Below are 17,959 nucleotides of genomic sequence, written 5' to 3'. Positions count from 1 at the left end.
AAAAGGGTCTAGCCAAACCGGTGCACGGCAAGGTGCTGTCTCAACGAGTTACCTTCACAAGATAATTAGTTCTGATTTGTCCGGGACGTCCCGTGCTCTCGCGTGCGCTGCCTGGCTGCCAATCCATCAACGCCCAACATGAGAGGTCGAGGAAGCCCAAAGCCGATTGCGATAGCAACATCAATCACTTCAAAGCTTCGAGCCCACAGAGACTCGCAATACCGTGGTCAACCGGCCCCTGTCTCTCTCGAACAGCAGCTGCATCTCTGAACAGCTTGCATTCTTCTACTCTACCCTTGCGCGCCCCTCATCACGATCGGTCGAAGCCCGCGATAGTTCTTAAAACACATTACAAAGGGTCTTCCTTATATATTATAATTACCCAATAAGATCAATTCTAACACTAGACAATCGCGGCGCGCTCTTTACTTCAGTTTCTAATTGTTTTATTCCCGCAGATCGCAAATATCCTCGTCTACCTATCGCACCTACCGCTCCGCCCTTTCACCTTTCCGGCCGAGCCTCGGCGGTCCCGAACTATGCGTCTCCTGGAACGTGATGATGCCGGCGAGATCCGCCCGACGAAGGACCTGCCCAGCGACAAGATTCCGCCATATGCGATTCTTTCACACACATGGGGGCCCGATGAGGAGGAATGTCGTAAGCAGGAACTATGTAACATAGAATTACACATACCTAGAATACTCGTTGGGGCTACAGGACCAACTGCCAATGATATGTAGGAGGTGGCGTACAAAACCAACTGCCAACGGTATGTTGGACCTCAGTTGGTTCTGTAAACCCAACGAGTGCCACCTTGCGATCCTTAACACAAAGCCCATGCTTGCCTTCGCACACCGCCGGAGCGAGCAGCAAAGAAGCCGTGAACGGGACTGTTGGAAGAACAAAAAAAAAGTCTATATGAACCAGGCGTGCTGCCCTTGTAAGTCGGGGGAGAAAGAAAGCCAGAAGTCAACAGAGCCTAGCAGAGCCCATCACAGCCCAGCATAGTCCAATGAGTACCGGCTCCAGGGTTGCTTAATAAAATTCTATGGTGTATCCGGAGCATATACCCCCCCACTTGCTCTCATCCACGTGGTCCTTGTTGCCTAGGTATCTACATGCCTGGTGGTCAGACACCGTACGTTCTGGCCTGTTGAATTCAAGTCCAAGACTATCGGTGGTGATATTCCGTAGGCAGCATAGCAACATTGCTCAAGGAAAATGCAGAGTGCAGCCAATCGTTCTTGAAATATCACTGTTGACAAGGCCTAACTCCATAAGACTAGCAATTGCCTTTCTCCCTCAGGCCTGTCAATATCATGACATTCTCCGACACAGCAGCCCGCCTAACAATCCAAGTCATTGCTAGGAATGACCTCAGAGATCCGCGACTCAACAGTGATGGAGCGGTCGTCGTTCACAACAAACCGTCCATTTCCAACAAACGTCTTGTACTGCAGGTGCTTGTATTTGGGGTCACCGGATTGGAAGGTATGGTATGTTGCTTGAACATGGTGTTAAAACGCAGGTCTACATGTCACCACAGTGATCGAGATTGAGTAGAGCACTTACAAGAGATTCCAAACGGGAATGTCTTTGCGTTTTCGTCACCAGCCCACATGTCGAGGACCGGCTTGCTGAAGACGCCTGTGCCTGTGTACTCAGAGCTCAGGATCTATTACGTCTGCTGTTTAGTGCCACTTCTACTTTCAGCTGCAGATATGACTCCTGGTTGGGAACTTACGGCACCGTCCTTGGTTCTACAAACAACTGTAAGCAGACAATTCCGTCCAATATAAGTGAAAGATTGGACCTTACTTGATGAGGAGCTTCAGGTTGGGAATGGCATGCTCTCCGTCTGGCTCGTTCAAGAGCCAGTCTGCGCCGTAGACAATCTCGCCGTCGACAGGACAATCGTAGCCCTCAGCTGTCGTCAGGGTGCCGGTTCCGGTTTCCTGTTAACATGTAACACAAAGACTCAGCACCCAAAAGATTCCCGGACCTGAGTCATATTCATACGAACCACGAGAGATAGGCTTTGGCCAGAACCCACGGTTCCCACCTTCAAAATGTTGCCAATGTTGATCTGCAAACTCCGGTTAGTGTGCTTTCACGACCATGGGAATTGTTGCCAGAGTTGAACTCACCTTCAAGATGTAAGCAGGCTTCAACCGGGGATAGCCCGGAAGCTGCTTGATCTCACGAGCTGTGGAATGGTGACTGAGGAGCTTGAGGGACATCTTGGACGCTTGGGGTTGACTCCGGGTTCGCGTTCGAAGGATACAAGGTGCGTTGGCCAACTTTGAAAAGCTTTGTAGGCTGAAGCATCCCTAATAATCACCATCTGCAGCGCTGGGAATATCCGTTATACTTTCTTTCCTATTTTAGTTTAGGTAATCCGAGGTTGCAGATGTGACGCTGACCGATGCCCAAGGCCTGAGAGAAACTCGGCTTATTCCTACCTGTTTAAGCAAAAAAGACGGTATTCGATTGGTTCCAGGACGACTGAGATGGTCAAACATTTGACATTTACGGCGATTTCTGCTGTAACGATGTGATTTGTAACTCTATGCCGGAGGGCAAAGATCACGCAATGTTTCGAGAGATCGTGCCAGGTTTTCTGCGAGCATCCAAGAATTGTGGGGCACCCGGGAGATGTAGATTAACATCATTTTGCAAAGTGAGTCAATGTTTTCAGGTTTGTGTGGAATCTGCATCTTTACGTAATGTAGGCTTGATTACCTATGGAAAGGCCGGCTGTGTACTAATGGACTACCTATGCTTTCTTGGTGGCGAAGATCAACACAAGTGGTGTTTCCAGGCTCGCCTTCTTTCCATTCAATGCAGCCTCCAAAGCATCCCAAAGGTCCTGGATATCAGCCTCTGGGATTCGTGGCACCCATGTTGCGAGGTAACCCTTCAGCCAGTCAAGACCTTGCTCGTCATACCAGTCTTTATCGCCTTCCAACCAGATTGCCTCCTCATCGCCTCTGACTCTACTCTCAGCCAACCTGTCATCAATCTGGAAAGGCACGGTGCTCCCTCCTGAGTTGATGTACACCCTCTTGACACTTTCCCATTCCGCCTCAGGGAGTCCGATGCACTGAAACCCTGAGTTGACAATGCCGAAAGCATGATCGTACAGCTCTCCCTGGGCCCGTTCGGCATAAGCCCGCCAAATCTGCCTCCAGATCTTCTGGGCTGGCTCGTTGCCGACGATCCTGGGCACGGTGTAGTAAGTGATGGCGAGGGTGCCGCCAGCCTTGAGGACTCTGCCGAATTCTTTGACGGCCACGTCAACGTTTGTCCAGTGCATCATCTCACAGGCCGTGACCAAATCCACTGTCCCGGACTGGACAGAGCTTTTCTCTGCGCCCTCCTGTAGAAAGGTGAATTGGGACGCTGGAAGCCCAGACTGCTCGACAAGAAGTTTCCGAGCGAGTGTGGTGTAGCCATCGTTGGGGTCCGAGACGATCACTTTGTTGAAACGGGAGGCCAAGTTTGAGGAGACAATGCCGCAGCCGGCTCCAACATCTTGGGCCGTTGTTGAAGCCGCCTGGGGCTTCTGAAAGTGATATTCGTAGATGCGGCCGAAGAAAGACTGTGGGTACACGGGGCGGAAGGAGAGGTATTCGGACCAGTTGGCGCCTTCCTTTACTGAGAAGCCGGGCTCCTCAGCAGGAGCCGGTTTGTTTGTCTCAAGGACTGTTGCCATATTGAAATGCTGCGTCGAAGTGATGGGGTTCTGTGCTGGAGGTGGCTGTGCTGCGTCCGCGAGAATCACAGGATCGAGATCAGCTTGCGCGCATTTCTATCACCAGCTTATCTGGATCGAACAGTTCATTTATTTGGTACACTAAACTCATGATGTTGCCAATATCGCGGAATTACGTCTTTTGTCGGAATATTACTACCTGTTTCATTGATGTCCGGCAACCAACGAGCAGGCTGCTCCGAAATCGGTGATCCTTCAATGCCGATTCAGGCAATGCCAACGCCGGAGGAAGATAACTGCATGCATGTATGTTATTTTGCCCTCGTGTGTTTACTTTACTTATGGATGGAATCAAACCCATCTTTTGGGTTGCCGATCGAGCAATTATTGATACTCACCTTCAACACTTTGACTTCTATCCTCGAGCCTTCTAGCAGCCCGTAACAATGACAACTGTTGCCCCAGCTATTGACCCCAAGTCCGTGGACTGGACAAATGGCATGAAGAAGGCGCCTCGAAATGTCGCGTGGTATCAAGCAACGCTCAACCGTGTTCCCGACACTGCTCTTCAGATCTTTCGGGAATATTCCAAGATCCCCGACGAAAAGATTCTTGACCACATCCACACCATCAGAGACCAAGCGTGGGAAATGTAAGCATCAAATACACCCCCTGAAACTATTGTTTGGCTGACTCTTCCAGTCTCCCTTATCCATGCATCGGCGTCTTCCGATTCCTAGACTTCCCTGCCTGTTTATCCCCTGCCTACCCCGAGGTCTTGGAGCGTGTCCGCGCTGGAGAAACCTTCCTTGACCTCGGTTGCTGTTTTGGTCAGGACATCCGGAAACTGGTGCATGATGGAGCACCATCGGACAACATCATCGGTGTCGACACAGAATCTCGATTCATCGACCTCGGCTACGAGCTTTTCGGTGACCGGGAGCGGCTAAAGGTCCACTTTTGCACCGGAGATGTCTTTGCTGAGGATTTCCTGGCCGAGTATCGTGGCAGAGTCGACATCATCTTCCTCGGATCCTTCTTGCATCTGTTCAGCTTTGAGCAGCAGGTCGCCATTGTTGCACAGTTGAACAAGCTTTTGAGACCAAAGGCGGGCTCTTTGGTGTTTGGGAGACACATGGCTACAGAAGAGAAGGGGGGCGTGCTGCGCAGAAATGCGCTTGGGTGGGATTTGTACCATCACAGCTCTGAAACAATCAAGCAATTGTGGGACACGGCTCCAGATGGCAAGTGGGATGTTTCTTCGACGCTTGTGCCATACAAGTCCGAAGGCTGGGATAATGGGGTTAATTGGCAGGGGGGCAATGATGTTAGACAGCAATACTTCAGCGCCAAAAGGCTTTAGCGTACCTGCCTCAATAACAAGTCAAGTGTTCGCTGCATGATCAAACAAAACATTTTAACTGATGAGTTTCCTCAGTCGGGTATGTTCTCGAGTTGGCGTTTTGTAGGGCTAGGTGTTTAGGCGCATACCTTAGGTACCTTATGAAGCTGCCAGTTCGAGACGTATAAATTGGCATTAGGGAGTATGAGGGCTTAAATCTCTAAGAACGGCAACGAAACTCCCACAACTTCATGGGGTCTACATGATCGGATTAACAAACTGTATTTATCAAATAACTGATATTCTATTTCAAGCTCTACACCGCCAAGACATCACTTTTCCTTTGCCAATGCCGTGGCAATGTCACGCAGTTCACCTTTCATCAGCTTGCCTGTGTGATTGAAAGGCAACTCGTCCGGGATGCCACCTCCATCTCCGAGCCAAAAGAACCGTTCTGGCATCTTATGAGGAGCAACCTTGTTTCGGAGCCAAAGCTTGAGCTCTCTTTCGCCAAGTTTGCTTCCAGACTCACGCTTGACAAACACGCCCACAATTTCACCCCAGTACTCATCGGGAATGCCAATGCAAGCAGCCGCAGCAATACCAGGATGTTTCTCCAGAGCTGCCTCGACATCTGCTGGGAAGATGTTCTCTCCGCCTGGGTAGTCTTTTTGTCAGTAAAATTTACATCATGAAGTTGATGGCGTAACCCAGGCCTACCTCGTTTAATCATATCCTTGACTCTTCCCCTGATAGTGCACCGACCTGCTGCGTTTATAGACACAAGATCGCCCGTTCGCAACCAAGCCCGACCCTGTGCATCACGGACCAAAGCTTGATCCGTCTTCGCTTGGTTCTTGTAGTATCCTTTGAAGACAAGGTATCCGAAAATGAGCAGCTCGCCAGGGACACCGGCAGGGAGCACATTCAATTCGCTGTCGACAACCCGAGCATAACTGTGCGGCAACAGAGTGCCCACAGAAGTGTGATCGTCAAGCAGTGACACCCGTGACGGGTCCGTCAAAAATACCATGCAGGACAACTCCGTCATGCCTACTCTTGATGTCAGTTCAAACTCACCATTTGCGTTTTCTCGGGCCGGGGGGATGTCCATACCGTAACCGTAAGCAAGTCCAGTAAACCCAAACTCTTCATCGAGACGCTTGATCCAACTACGTGAGAGGGTTGAACCTGCCACAATGCCAGTCCGCAGACGAAAGTTAGGTGCATATTTCGCAGCATCCGGATGGTCCAGCAAGGCTTGAAACATGGTGGCCACGCCGTGGATCACCGTGCACCTCTCTTCCGAAAGCGCCTCAAGGCTCGCGCCTGCGAGGAAGACATCCGACGGGATCACAGCTGCGCCGCCATACATGATAGGTGCAATGATGCCACAGATCAGTGCAAAACAGTGAAATAGCGGCGCCAGGCAGCAGGTAGAGTCGTCCGGTGTGTATCCGAGCCGATTTCCCACCAGCCAGGCGTTGCTGATCAGGTTCCTGTTCTCGCGTTAACTGTTTGAGACTCCTCGGATCCCTGTTGCGCATCTGCCTACCGGTGTGATAACATCGCCGCCTTTCTCGGACCAGTGGTTCCACTCGTAAATTGCACGCAAAATGTGTCATTCGGGTCCGATTTTGCCCAATACTGGGCCAGCAGGCCGTCTTCTTGACTATGGCTTGAGCCACGCTGGAGAAATTCATCCCATGGAACAACCCCTTGAGCTATAGTCTCAACCGCTGTAACAGCCGGCAACCGGACAATGAGCGGACTCTGCGCCTTGAGCTGCGTGAGCTCTGCGAGAAGCCCACTATTCTTGCGATACCCGATCCTGTCGGCGACGAAAATAACGGTGGGCTCTGTGGGTTGTGTTAGATCACTGGGATAACTAGGCAAGCTAGTTTATAACCTTACCAAGAAGCTCCACCGCAGACATTACCTCCTCTGTAGTAAATGTCGGGTTGATGATGGAGAATACGGCACCTATCGCACCCGTGGCGAAGAACAGCTTAGCGTACTCGAGGGTGTTGCCCGCAAGGACAATCACATGGTCACCCGGACGCACGCCATGATGTAGCAGGCTGTTTGCAATATCCCGGCAATCTTTGTGTAGCTCTTGATAGTTTACACGGCTGTTCTGCCATCGAGACACAATCGCTACTCTTTCCGGGTATTCCTGTGCTTGCCTGTCCAGCAGTCGGCCAATATTGAAATCCGGCAGCGGTGGGGACGGGGGTGCCTTGAACGTGACACCCTGAAGGTCTTCCGAGAACATCGTAGAGGTCGTATTTGAGAATAGCTGATCCATAATTATGCGCGTTGCCGTGGAACAGAAAGGCGAGGCTTCGTCATCGTCAACATACCTCCATTCATATGAGGCCTGCGTAGCCGTCCGTTCCGCATAGCATCTCTGTGATGGCGAAAGCTATGCTGCACTGTAGCCGGCATTTTCTTACCATCTCTGTCAGCGTGTCCGCCCTTCGATCGGTCCCATCGCTTAGGCACGTAAGCTGACCGAACAATAGGGCGGGGAGCAAGGGTTATTTGCAGGGGGCAAATCCATCACGGCTTTTGTGTTACCTCTTTAGGAACCTAGAACATAACACCGTAACATGCCCAGATGGCATGATCACCAAACGTGGATGTGGAAGCCCAAGAAACGGCGTTGGCAACAAAAATCGTCAATGACGTAAACATGTGCGCAAAATGGATTGGCACAGCCAAAGGCAATTTCACCACATCAAGGCAACGCAGCTCAAAAATATTTTTGTACGTTGGGAACAAGAATTGGTTATTGATTGAGTCCAGGTATTCCGGACTTTTAGCTTTTATTTACTTGCCCCTGAGCCCTTGAAATGGGGCCGCCAGAAAACAACGCCAAGACTCCTTACTCCACTTTCAACACAGTGCGTAACAGCACCACAGCCTTGAGGCCAGGAAGTCTCCTGTTACCCTACTCCAGCTTTGCGGCTGCGCTCAAAATCTTGATTTCTGTTAGCGATCGTATTTTCGCTGTTGGAGTTTGCTGCATGACTTACTGCATGTAATGATGCCAGGATTGAATCTTCCTGAATACCCACTCCCCAAGCGGTTTTGTCCCCTGACACCAGCTTGACGAAGCCGGCGCTTCTCCGTGTCGACTCGTCATTCTCCCCCGCTCCTTCATGATGCTGCCACTCCGTTTTGTAGTCGAGCACGTCAAAGCAGAAGCCGAGACCGCGTACAGCGTCCACCAGGCTTGTTAAAATGTCATCTCCTGAGCCAGAAATGGTTTGTCTGACTCCTTGGATAGCAATATTGGCCTGCAGGTGTACCGTTTTGGTATGTTCATGTACAGCAGGCTTTCCGTTGGGCTTTGGTTTGCCGTTGGCGTGACCGTTGGGGTGATCGTTGACGCCATTCGCGCCACTGACGGCGTGGCCGTTCATCCCGTTGACACCGTTTACGCCGTTGGATCTTGCACTGCAAGTCTTCCCGGTTCTCAGATTGCAGCTCAGAAGCTGCACACTCTCTGGCTTTGGGAGCATGTACTGAGACCTGAAAAGTTCCTCAATGATATCATGTGTGATTTCAACACCCTTCTCTTCAGAGTAGCTCTTGACCACCCTCGTAAAGGCGACCTCGAGGCCTCTTGGCATATCGACCTCGAAGACCTCATTCACGAACCAGCCAATACCACCTTTGCCACTCTGAGAGTTGAGGCGAATGATAGCTTCATGCTTCCTCCCCAAGTCCGCAGGATCCATGGGAAGATATGGCATTTGCCATTTTGCTGAGGGTCCCGACCTCTCCTCCAAACGGGCTCTGGACTTGTAGCCCTTGCGTATGGCGTCTTGGTGGGTGCCAGTAAATGTGCAGAACGTGTATTTGCCAGCGTATGGTGCCCGAAAGTGGACCGGAATTTTGGTGAGCTCTTCGACCATGTCGACCACTTCGTTGAGGTTGCCAAAGTCAATGCCCGGGTCCACCCCCTGAGTGTAGAGGTTCAGCGCGAGAGTCACCAAATCGACATTGCCTGTCCGTTCTCCGTTGGAAAATAGACAGCCTTCCACCCGATCCGCACCGGCAAGCTGACCCATTTCTGTAGCGGCCACAGCGCAGCCACGATCATTGTGATTATGCAGCGATACGCTGACCTTTTCCCGATCGGATATGTGGGTGCAGAAGTACTCGATTTGGTCTGCAAACACATTGGGCATTGCTACTTCGACTGTCGCTGCCACGTTGAAGATAATCTTGTTCTCTTCTGTCGGTTCCCAGGCTGCCTTCACTGCCTCACAGATCTCCAGGGCAAATTCCAGGGAGGTATCTTGAAAGTTCTCGGGGGTGAATTCCAGCGTCCACTCAGTCTGCCGCATTTCCGGATCGGCTGAATCTTTGGTGAGATTGCGAATCAACCGTGCACATCGGACGGCCAGCTCGATGGTCTCTTGTTCGGTCATGTTGAAGACCACCTCCCGGAAGACTTCAGATGTAGAAAGGTGAATGTGCACGATCACTTTCTTGGCGCCTCTTGCTGCCTCAATGGTGGTTCTGATCAGCTCCTCGCGGCAGGGAGCCATTACTTGGATCCAGACATCATCTGGGATTACACCGGTGGTGATGAGCCGCCTGGTGAAATCGAATTCGGTCTGGCTGGCTGATGGGTACGAGACTTCGATTTCCTTGTAGCCAAACTTGACCAGATGCTGGAAGAAGCGAAGCTTGGCGTCACCATCCATAGGCTGGAAGAAGAGTTAGCATCTGACGCTTGGAGATTATTGACAGCCTTGAGCTTACCTGTACCAAGGCCTGATTCCCATCTCTCAGGTCGGTTGACAGCCACCGCGGCGGCTTTGTCAACGTTTTCTGGGGCCATTTCCGCTCTGGGAAATGCAAAGCTGGGAATGGGGTGTACTTCTTCACTGTGTTGTTGGTGACCCTGATTATTAATACCACGTTGTTAGTCACGGTATATCTTCAATCTCGAATTACAATGCTTACATCGTGCTCAGCTAGATGGATAAAATGGACGACAGTTGATGCGACTCTGAACTGCTCCATACACAGGTACCCGTCAATTACCAGGTAACTTATAAACGAGATATGCATCTCTTCAAAAGAACCATACCTCTTTCCTCCCGATTTGGAAACAGGGTTTCCGAAGTTCGCCACGCCTGAGTCAGCCCATTGTGCATCTGGACATTGACAGCGCCACACACATGCAGCATTACATCCGGGACGACCGTAATACGGAGCTCGGTTTGCTTCAGCCGGATTGACTACCGTATCATGCCCGGTTCGGGGGGGGGGAGAAGAATACTCTGGCCTCATCCTTCCGGTATTTCTTTTCTTCATCAGGAAATCCCACCCCGACCTTCATTGACTCACCGGGAAGAGTCTCCGACGGAGACACGGCCTGTAACGCGTAATGAGTCGCAAATTTGGCTTTGGGAGGAGAGTATTTCAGCGTGTTTAACATAGGTGAGGATTGGAGGAACGTACATGTGTATGTGCCGCAGCCAACAACCTCTATGTTCTTGCAGCCTTCCTTATGCACACCGTTGCGATAGCCTCCAAGATGCTGGAGTCACCCATTCCCGGAGATCAGGGGAACCATCCTCAACATCAGATCGGCCAGGTATGCTACTTGAATCGATGACTTTGAATCACTGCTAATTGGTGTCATGGTCTCGTTTTAGTTCGAGAAGAGAGTCGGGCATCGAGAATGGATCGTGGAAATAGATCCAGTGAAGGAAAGACTGCGTGAGATATGGGCCGAGGTGCTTCGGGATGACCCATCCATGTTTGGTGATGACGATATTTTCTTCGAGGTCGGGGGCGACTCTGTCTTGGCACAAAGGTTAATCACAGCTGCAAGACGCCAAGGCATACACCTCACCATGGAACAGATATTCCTGAATGCCGCGCTGGCTGACATGGCAGAGGTGGCCCGTGTGGTGAATTCGACTGTTGAACAAACTGAAGAAGGCCTCGAGGCTGCTTCAGGTGTGCCGTCACCCTTGGGCGACCATATCACCCTCAAGGATAGGGAGATCTTGGCCAAAAAGTGCAACGTTGCCGCTCAGGACATCGAGAAGGTGTACCCATGCACTCCTATGCAGGAGTCCCTCTTGGCAGAGTTTGACGATAGGAAGACGCTGTACATGAGGCAGTTCGTGTTCAAGCTCGACAACCATGTTGCTCCCAACCATTTCCGGCAGGCTTGGGAAGATACCATTCAAGCAAACCCAGTCCTGCGAACCAGGATCTGCCAACTTGAGGACGGGACTGGCAATCTTCAAGTTGTGTTGAGCAACGACCTGGGACAATGGGATAGCGTCGATGTTGACCTGAAGTGGTTTCTGGAAAGAGACGCTGCTAGCCCCATGCTCCCAGGCGACCCGTTCTTTCGCTACACCGTCGTGGAGGACAAAGATCCTGATGGGGATATTCAACGACATTTCGTGTGGACGGTGCATCATGCTCTTTGCGATGGAGCCTCTATTCCCGAAGTCCTCGACGACGTTTCCAGACGGTTTCGCAGTGAACCCACCGTGGAACGCCAACCATTTGAGGCTTTCGTCCGTTCCTCAACTGTCACCCCGGACCTCTCGTCAGAGCAGAGCTTCTGGAAGAGATCGTTGTCTGGTCTCAATCCAACACCTTACCCGCCTATCCCGCAGGATCCCCACTTCCATGCTGACCCGGCATCACTGTTTGAGCGGACGTTCGTGTTGGACTTTAGCCCACTGCATGGCGCTACAAAAGCTCTGATGCTCCGAGCAGCCTGGGCAATTCTCCTTTCACACTATACCGGCACCGAAGATGTGGGCTTTGGAGCCGTCAACAACGGTCGAACAGCTACAGTCCCAGGAGTCTCCAAGATGACTGGCCCTACCATCAACCTCGTTCCGATTGCGTTGCATGTCGATCCCCAGGAACCAGTCGCCTCTTTCCTGTCGCGGGTGAGAGTTCAGGCCGCTGAGATGATACCATTTGAGCATGCAGGCATCTCCAGAATACGAAAGCATTTAGCCGGCACTGAGACGACGGCCGTTAACTTTCAGACGTTGTTCGTTGTTCATCCAATGAGTTTCGACGATGCGATTGGGGCTGCGACACAAACGCTGGGTCTCAAGTATATCGATGCGCTTGGCAAAAAAGAGCATCACCCATACCCGCTTGTCATCACTCTGACATTGTCAGCTGGAAACAATGTGAAGCTGGCAGTTCAACATGATGAAAGATTGGTTCCGATTCAACAAGCCGAAAACATGGTACACCATTTTGAGGTTGTTCTGAAACAGCTGGGCAGATCCACCAAAGATGCCAAGTTGGCATCTATATCTCCTTTTAGTGATCACGACCTGCGCCAAATTCGGCGGTGGAATGCATTTACACCCCCGGTAGAGGAGACAACGATACACCATCTCTTCCAGCAGCAGGTCAAGAGGCAGCCCAACACAGTGGCGGTCTGTTCATTAGAGGGCTCCCTAACGTACCTCGAGGTGGACGAGCATTCCTCCTCGTTGGCGACACAGCTGGTGGATGCTGGTGTGAGCACGGGTACTTTTGTGGGCGTGTGCTTCGACAAATCTATCTGGACAGTGGTGGCCATCTTGGCAGTCTTCAAGGCAGGTGGCATCTATGTCCCAATCGATCCTGCGCATCCTCGAAGCCGCATCGAAGAATCGGTCGAGAGGGTTGGCATTGAGGTAGCTCTCGCTTCCGATGTCGGCGCAAGGGTCCTCGATGGACTGTGTCGCTATGTCATCACCTTGAATGGTCCCCCTCCGGCGCCCAGGGCTGATGCCATCCCACCGTTTAACTCGGTACCGTCCAGTATCGCCTACCTCCTCTTCACCTCTGGTAGCACAGGCAAACCGAAAGGCCTTCTCATGCCTCACTCCGCAATTTGCACTTCGATTGTACATCATGGCCGGGAATTTGCAGCCGGTCCGCATTGGAGAACGCTCCAGTTTGGAGCTCACACGTTTGATCTTTCCATTGGCGAGTTCTTCACCACCCTTGCCCATGGCGGTTGTATCTGTGTGCCATCCGAAGAAGACAGACTGAACAACCTAGCCGGGGCCATCACAGCGTTGAATGCCAACACGATGCTTGTTGTCCCCACGGTTGCAAACCTCCTTCACCCCATGGACGTGCCAACTATCAGAACAATTGTTCTCGCCGGCGAACCCATTACAAAGGAGACCGTCACCCGATGGGCCGACTCAGTTGATCTGACATGTGCCTATGGTCCCTCTGAGACAGCCGTGTGGTGTTCGGGGAATCTGAGGGTATCAACAGATGCACACCCCGGAAATATCGGCAAGGCCATCGGAGCCAGTATGTGGATTGTCAATCCTGAGGACTACCACCAACTGAGCGCGATCGGATGCGTGGGTGAGATCGTGATTTCCGGAGGACTTCTTGGCGGAGGGTATTTTGGCGACAAAGCCCTCACTGATGCTGCCTGGGTACCAGCTCCAAGCTGGCTCAAAGAGCTAGGTTCAGGATATGACATGCTGTACAGGTCGGGTGACCTCGCTCGGTACAACCCTGATGGTACCTTTCAGATTGTTGGCCGACGCGATACGCAGGTCAAGTTGAGAGGATTTCGCATCGAGCTGGGTGAGATTGAGAATCAGCTTATGGCGACAGGTATGATCACCGCCGCTCTTGCTGCTCTTCCAACCGCGGGACCTTGTGCTCGAAACATCGTCGCTATTGTCTGCTCGGCCAAGTCAAACTTGAAGAACCATAATCATATCGATATCGTCGTGTCAAAGGAGGAACGACCTCTTCTGGAGAGGCTGAAGGTCCGCCTATCTCGGTCGCTTCCCGATTACATGATTCCCACCATTTGGGTGGCGCTGGAGCAAATGCCTCTGCTCATTTCAGGGAAAATAGACCGAAAGTCGATCAAGACCTGGGTCCAGAATATGGACTATGGCCTTCATCGGGAACTCGTCGAAGATCCCGACGCCGAGGCGGGGCAAGGCACTATTGTTCCCGGGTCGTTGGCGGAGAGTTTGCGTCAACTTTGGAGTGAAGTGTTGCATGTACCAGAAGAGCATATTGAGCTCGGGACGTCTTTCATTGCGATTGGAGGAGATTCGATTGCTGCCATACAAATTGCATCGCAAGCCAAGAAGAAATGGGGATTGTCGGCCACAGTCCGCAGTATCATCAGCACAAAGACGTTGGGACATCTTGTTGAGCTTGTGGAAGAAAGCAATAAAGCCTCGATCCCAATATCGCCACCAGAGCCCACCCAGCTTCGCCAATGGGTCGGAGATGATGAGTCGCTGCCTGCCATCTACCGCCACATCCTCCATTCGCGACTGCAAGACAAGCCGTCAGTGACAATCGAACATGTATATCCTTTCGCGCCCTTCCAGAGAGAGATCCTGAAGGCCAGAAAGTTCAACCCAGCCGTTTTCCTACTGTCGTGGCGCATGGAAGTCTTCTCACTTGCCAATCAGCCTGTGGCACTTGAGAGACTTGCCCAAGCATGGAAACGTGTGGTTCAGAAGCATACCATCTTGCGCAGCATATTCCTCGAAGACCCAAGTGGCAATCTTCCACCGGTCCAGGCAGTATTGAAGAAAGCAGAACCGGAGATAGCGATATCCTCGGCATCCGCCGAAGAGCCCGAGCCCACTTTCATCAGCACCCAAACACCACTAGTAGATGACTGCTTCCTGCCTCATCGAGCCCACTTCATCCAACATGGCGAGAGATTCTTTGTTCACATCGAGCTTGATCACCTGGTCATAGACGGGTGGTCACTCAAGCTTATCAAGGAAGCTTTCCTGTCCGCATATGAGGAGAATGGAGAGGGCGTCCTTGTTTCGGATGAGCCTCCACCCTATGGCGCCTTTGTCGCTGCTCATCACCCAGATCGTGTTAGCGCGGACAATGAACACTGGGCCTTGGTACTCCGTGATCAGAAACCGTCTCTGTTGCCTCCCCCGGTCGGGTATCCACAAGCACATCCATCCCTGCACAGCACCGAGAAGACCATCATCTACCTCCCCGAGATCCAAGCCTCCTCTCTCAAGCCATTCAGCTTCCAACACTCCATTACACCTGCCAGCATCTTCGACGCCGCCTGGGCACAGACTCTGAGCGCCTACACGAACTCGAGTAGTGTGGCATTTGAGTATGTCGTTTCTGGGCGTGATGAAGATGTGCCTGGAGTATTTGATATTGTTGGCCCGCTTATCAACGTCCTCCCATATCACATCGACCACGTGTTAAGTGACGGGGATCCAGAGCAGTTGGCGAGGCTAGCCCAGCGAATGCAGTCCCAGCGGGACGAAGATAGTTCTCATACTTCAAGCAACGTGAGAGAGGTTATTGAGACTGAGCTGGGTGCGAAGAAGCTGTTCAATACGGCGGTGAACTTCCAGAGAAGACCGACAGCTGTCGAAACGTCGAGCCTGAGAGTAGATGACGATCTGAGAAAGTCGAGGGATCCTTGGCATGTGAGTACTAGGTCACTGTTCTGACTTTTTCCTGCGCGTGATTTGCTAACACAAATGGCGGATTAGTTTGATGTGTTGGTGAGGGTCATGCACATTACTGATGATGATACCTTCAAGCCATCATTCGAGTTCGATGAGCTGTTGTTCGACAAGGATGGTATGACGAAAGTAGCTGAGGATTTTTGGGGTAGAGTGAAGGCTCTAGTAGCATAGAATTAGGCAGATCTACCCAAAAGAATTCTCTCAGAAGTGCAACGTTCCCCGCCTTTCTCGATGGGTTCTTCCCAAGTCATCCTCCCCGCTCCGCTTCTTCCCGCTTACCTCCTTCCTTATTGATCCTTCCGAAATTTCTCCTTCTTGTAGAAGGTATTAACCCACAGCTTCACGCAGCTCTTTCCCCTTCAGGCTTTCAACACGTCGCCCTCCCACACAAGGTTTATTGCTATTCCTCGCCGCTCGCTTTCCACATGTTGATTAAGGTATCTCCCGTCATTATCCCATCATCTCACTATCCCATCCCTCCGTTACACCAATACCCAGCAGATTAATACTTATACCCCATTTCATCTGTCCATCATCTTACTTCCCACGTAACATGATACTTTGTTTAATACTATAACGGCTTACATGCTACATTACACCCCTTTTATGATCGTATCTGTTTCCTTAACCTTGTCATCAGGCCTACACAGATATCTGATCCCATCCAGTAAATCATCCAACCACTCCTGGCTCGCTTTCATCTCCAAGAACCTCCAGAACCCATGCGGCATCCCGGTGTAGAGATGGACCCTGCTTCTTGTCCCTGAATGCTTCTCCAGCAACTTCTGCCACAAAAACGCCTCATCACGCAGCGGATCCCGGCCGCAGATCTGGAAGTAGGCTCTCTTTGGGAGGTTGTTGTGGTCTTTATTCAACAAGAACGAGATGCGTGGATCCTCGGGGGGTGAACCGTAGATGGCTTTCCTGGTTGTCAGCCAATCATCAACAGCGGGCTTGTAGGAAAAAGGCAGACACACCCTGAATGTCAGCAAGCGACTTCTTCGTCAACAGCGGATTCTCAGCATTTTGCTCAAGACTCAGTAACTGCTCTCTCTGTTCGGGAGGGAGGAGATGGTAAGCCTGTGGCAAGATGCAGACGGGGATGGAAATCCAAAGTCCTGTTATGGGAGGTGAAAGACCGGCATCGCGTGCCTGGTAGGCGATGACCCCGGCGAAGTTGGCACCCGAGGAGATCCCGCCGACAAGAAAACCTGCTGTTGGGGAGGCATTGAGGCGGGTCTTAGCGTTGGCGGCAGCCTACTGAGAGTCAGAGACTTCAATCTCCAGTTGCTTTCCGTCGAGTAAGAGGGTTTGGCTCACCCACGCGGTGGCATCATAGCTGTCATTCAGCCCATGAGGAAATGGCCACTTAGGAGCAAGTCGATACCCAACATTCAAGACGCTAATGTTCAGTCTTGCAGCCAAGGTTCGGCAGTTCAGATCACCAGACTCCAAGTCGCCAAATAAGAAACCTCCGGCATGCAGGTAGATGAGGACGGGCCTGTTCTCGGCGCTGCCAGATCCTGGGACATAACTTCGAACCGGTATCTCATACCCATCTCTGGCAGTAATGCTGAACGTGTCGACAGTTATGGAACTGTTGGCAACATCCTCTGGTATCTTTCGTGGCGGAATCTTTGCCTCGACCTCGCCAAAGATACGACGGCGCTCCACTATGCCGACTCGATCCAGATCGCCAAGCTCGGAGTGGGACGCCACAAACTGAGATGCATAGCGTTAGAAGGAGGCACAACGGAACAGCAAAGCCGGATCTCCCATACCTTGGTCCATTGCGGGTTGACCTGCGAGTAGACGGAATATTCCATGTTGTTATGCAAGTTGCCGTAGGGAGACCAATGGTCTTTGACATGCTAGCAAAGCACAGAAATTAAACTGCCATGGGAAAACCCCCCTAATCACCCACCCTTCATGGTGCTTTTGCCCTATCACAAATCATCATCACCATCAACGCCGTCAACCAAGCGGTACGTACCGTCTTACATCAGCCGGAAAATTCATTCCCAAAGCGGCATGGTTTCCTTTCCAGCGGGCTTTCCATTGCCCAAAAGGGAAACCGTTTTGCGGCTTGGTCAGCAAGAATGGACCCTTCGCGGGTAATTGTGGGGCAAGATCGACCAAGCATGCAACTCCCGTGGTGTTGTTCCATTGGCTGGAGGGTGGAGATGAAGCCCTTCAGGCACACGATACTTTTGAGCATCTCTTTTTCCGGCGTCAAATTTTTGTAGTTTGTTTGCTACATTTTCAGAGATTGGATTACAAAGCACTCTCGGGCATCCTTTTCGGGCAGATCTGTGTCTTTTAACCTATACTACAACCAGCTCCTTCGTCCAAAATTGGATTACAAAGCACTCTCGGCCATCC

General features: G+C 51.5%; 7 protein-coding genes across 7 annotated transcripts; 2 read left to right on the top strand and 5 right to left on the bottom strand.

Moving 5' to 3' along the window:
* Nucleotides 1–1,349: 1,349 nt before the first annotated feature.
* QC761_0024780 (uncharacterized protein) lies at nt 1,350–2,339 on the bottom strand (the record flags this gene model as incomplete). The annotated part of the gene is made up of 6 exons (XM_062872146.1): nt 2,151–2,339; nt 2,027–2,089; nt 1,822–1,958; nt 1,748–1,763; nt 1,576–1,678; nt 1,350–1,507 (listed from the first exon to the last, which is right to left on the bottom strand). Exons 1-6 carry the CDS (start codon nt 2,241–2,243, stop codon nt 1,350–1,352), a joined length of 570 nt encoding a protein of 189 aa, XP_062735977.1. The 5' UTR covers nt 2,244–2,339.
* A 440-nt stretch (nt 2,340–2,779) lies between these two features.
* On the bottom strand, nt 2,780–3,718 carry QC761_0024770 (uncharacterized protein; the record flags this gene model as incomplete). Its single annotated transcript, XM_062872145.1, has 1 exon — nt 2,780–3,718. One exon carries the CDS (start codon nt 3,716–3,718, stop codon nt 2,780–2,782), a length of 939 nt encoding a protein of 312 aa, XP_062735976.1.
* A 270-nt stretch (nt 3,719–3,988) lies between these two features.
* On the top strand, nt 3,989–5,081 carry QC761_0024760 (uncharacterized protein; the record flags this gene model as incomplete). Its single annotated transcript, XM_062872144.1, has 2 exons — nt 3,989–4,370; nt 4,421–5,081. The coding sequence occupies exons 1-2, from the start codon at nt 4,165–4,167 to the stop codon at nt 5,079–5,081; spliced, it is 867 nt and encodes a 288-aa protein (XP_062735975.1). The 5' UTR covers nt 3,989–4,164.
* Nucleotides 5,082–5,322: 241 nt separating this feature from the next.
* QC761_0024750 (putative NRPS-like protein biosynthetic cluster) lies at nt 5,323–7,539 on the bottom strand. Its single transcript, XM_062872143.1, has 5 exons — nt 6,975–7,539; nt 6,616–6,919; nt 6,177–6,559; nt 5,781–6,113; nt 5,323–5,718 (listed from the first exon to the last, which is right to left on the bottom strand). The coding sequence occupies exons 1-5, from the start codon at nt 7,366–7,368 to the stop codon at nt 5,393–5,395; spliced, it is 1,740 nt and encodes a 579-aa protein (XP_062735974.1). The 5' UTR covers nt 7,369–7,539; the 3' UTR covers nt 5,323–5,392.
* A 474-nt stretch (nt 7,540–8,013) lies between these two features.
* QC761_0024740 (uncharacterized protein) lies at nt 8,014–10,237 on the bottom strand (the record flags this gene model as incomplete). Its single annotated transcript, XM_062872142.1, has 4 exons — nt 8,014–8,043; nt 8,099–9,784; nt 9,840–9,964; nt 10,171–10,237. The coding sequence occupies 4 exons, from the start codon at nt 10,235–10,237 to the stop codon at nt 8,014–8,016; spliced, it is 1,908 nt and encodes a 635-aa protein (XP_062735973.1).
* Nucleotides 10,238–10,843: 606 nt separating this feature from the next.
* QC761_0024730 (NRPS protein) lies at nt 10,844–15,748 on the top strand (the record flags this gene model as incomplete). Its single annotated transcript, XM_062872141.1, has 2 exons — nt 10,844–15,535; nt 15,602–15,748. The coding sequence occupies 2 exons, from the start codon at nt 10,844–10,846 to the stop codon at nt 15,746–15,748; spliced, it is 4,839 nt and encodes a 1,612-aa protein (XP_062735972.1).
* A 422-nt stretch (nt 15,749–16,170) lies between these two features.
* QC761_0024720 (uncharacterized protein) lies at nt 16,171–17,499 on the bottom strand (the record flags this gene model as incomplete). Its single annotated transcript, XM_062872140.1, has 4 exons — nt 17,359–17,499; nt 16,898–17,299; nt 16,555–16,834; nt 16,171–16,496 (listed from the first exon to the last, which is right to left on the bottom strand). The coding sequence occupies exons 1-4, from the start codon at nt 17,401–17,403 to the stop codon at nt 16,171–16,173; spliced, it is 1,053 nt and encodes a 350-aa protein (XP_062735971.1). The 5' UTR covers nt 17,404–17,499.
* Between the last annotated feature and the right edge of the window lie 460 nt (nt 17,500–17,959).

Source organism: Podospora bellae-mahoneyi, assembly GCF_035222275.1.
Source record: "Podospora bellae-mahoneyi strain CBS 112042 chromosome 1 map unlocalized CBS112042p_1.2, whole genome shotgun sequence".
NCBI classification, from domain to species: Eukaryota; Fungi; Ascomycota; class Sordariomycetes; order Sordariales; family Podosporaceae; genus Podospora; species Podospora bellae-mahoneyi.
This window is presented reverse-complemented; position numbering and strand designations above follow the sequence as displayed.

Excerpts from the sequence above, each read along its gene's own strand:
- QC761_0024750 (XM_062872143.1), bottom strand. The coding sequence starts at position 7,368 with ATGGATCAGCTATTCTCAAATACGACCTCTACGATGTTCTCGGAAGAC. Across the intron at positions 6,560-6,615 it reads GCGGCGATGTTATCACACCG|GAACCTGATCAGCAACGCCT; the intron begins GTAGGCAGATGC and ends ACGCGAGAACAG. Across the intron at positions 5,719-5,780 it reads CAAGGATATGATTAAACGAG|GCGGAGAGAACATCTTCCCA; the intron begins GTAGGCCTGGGT and ends AAGACTACCCAG.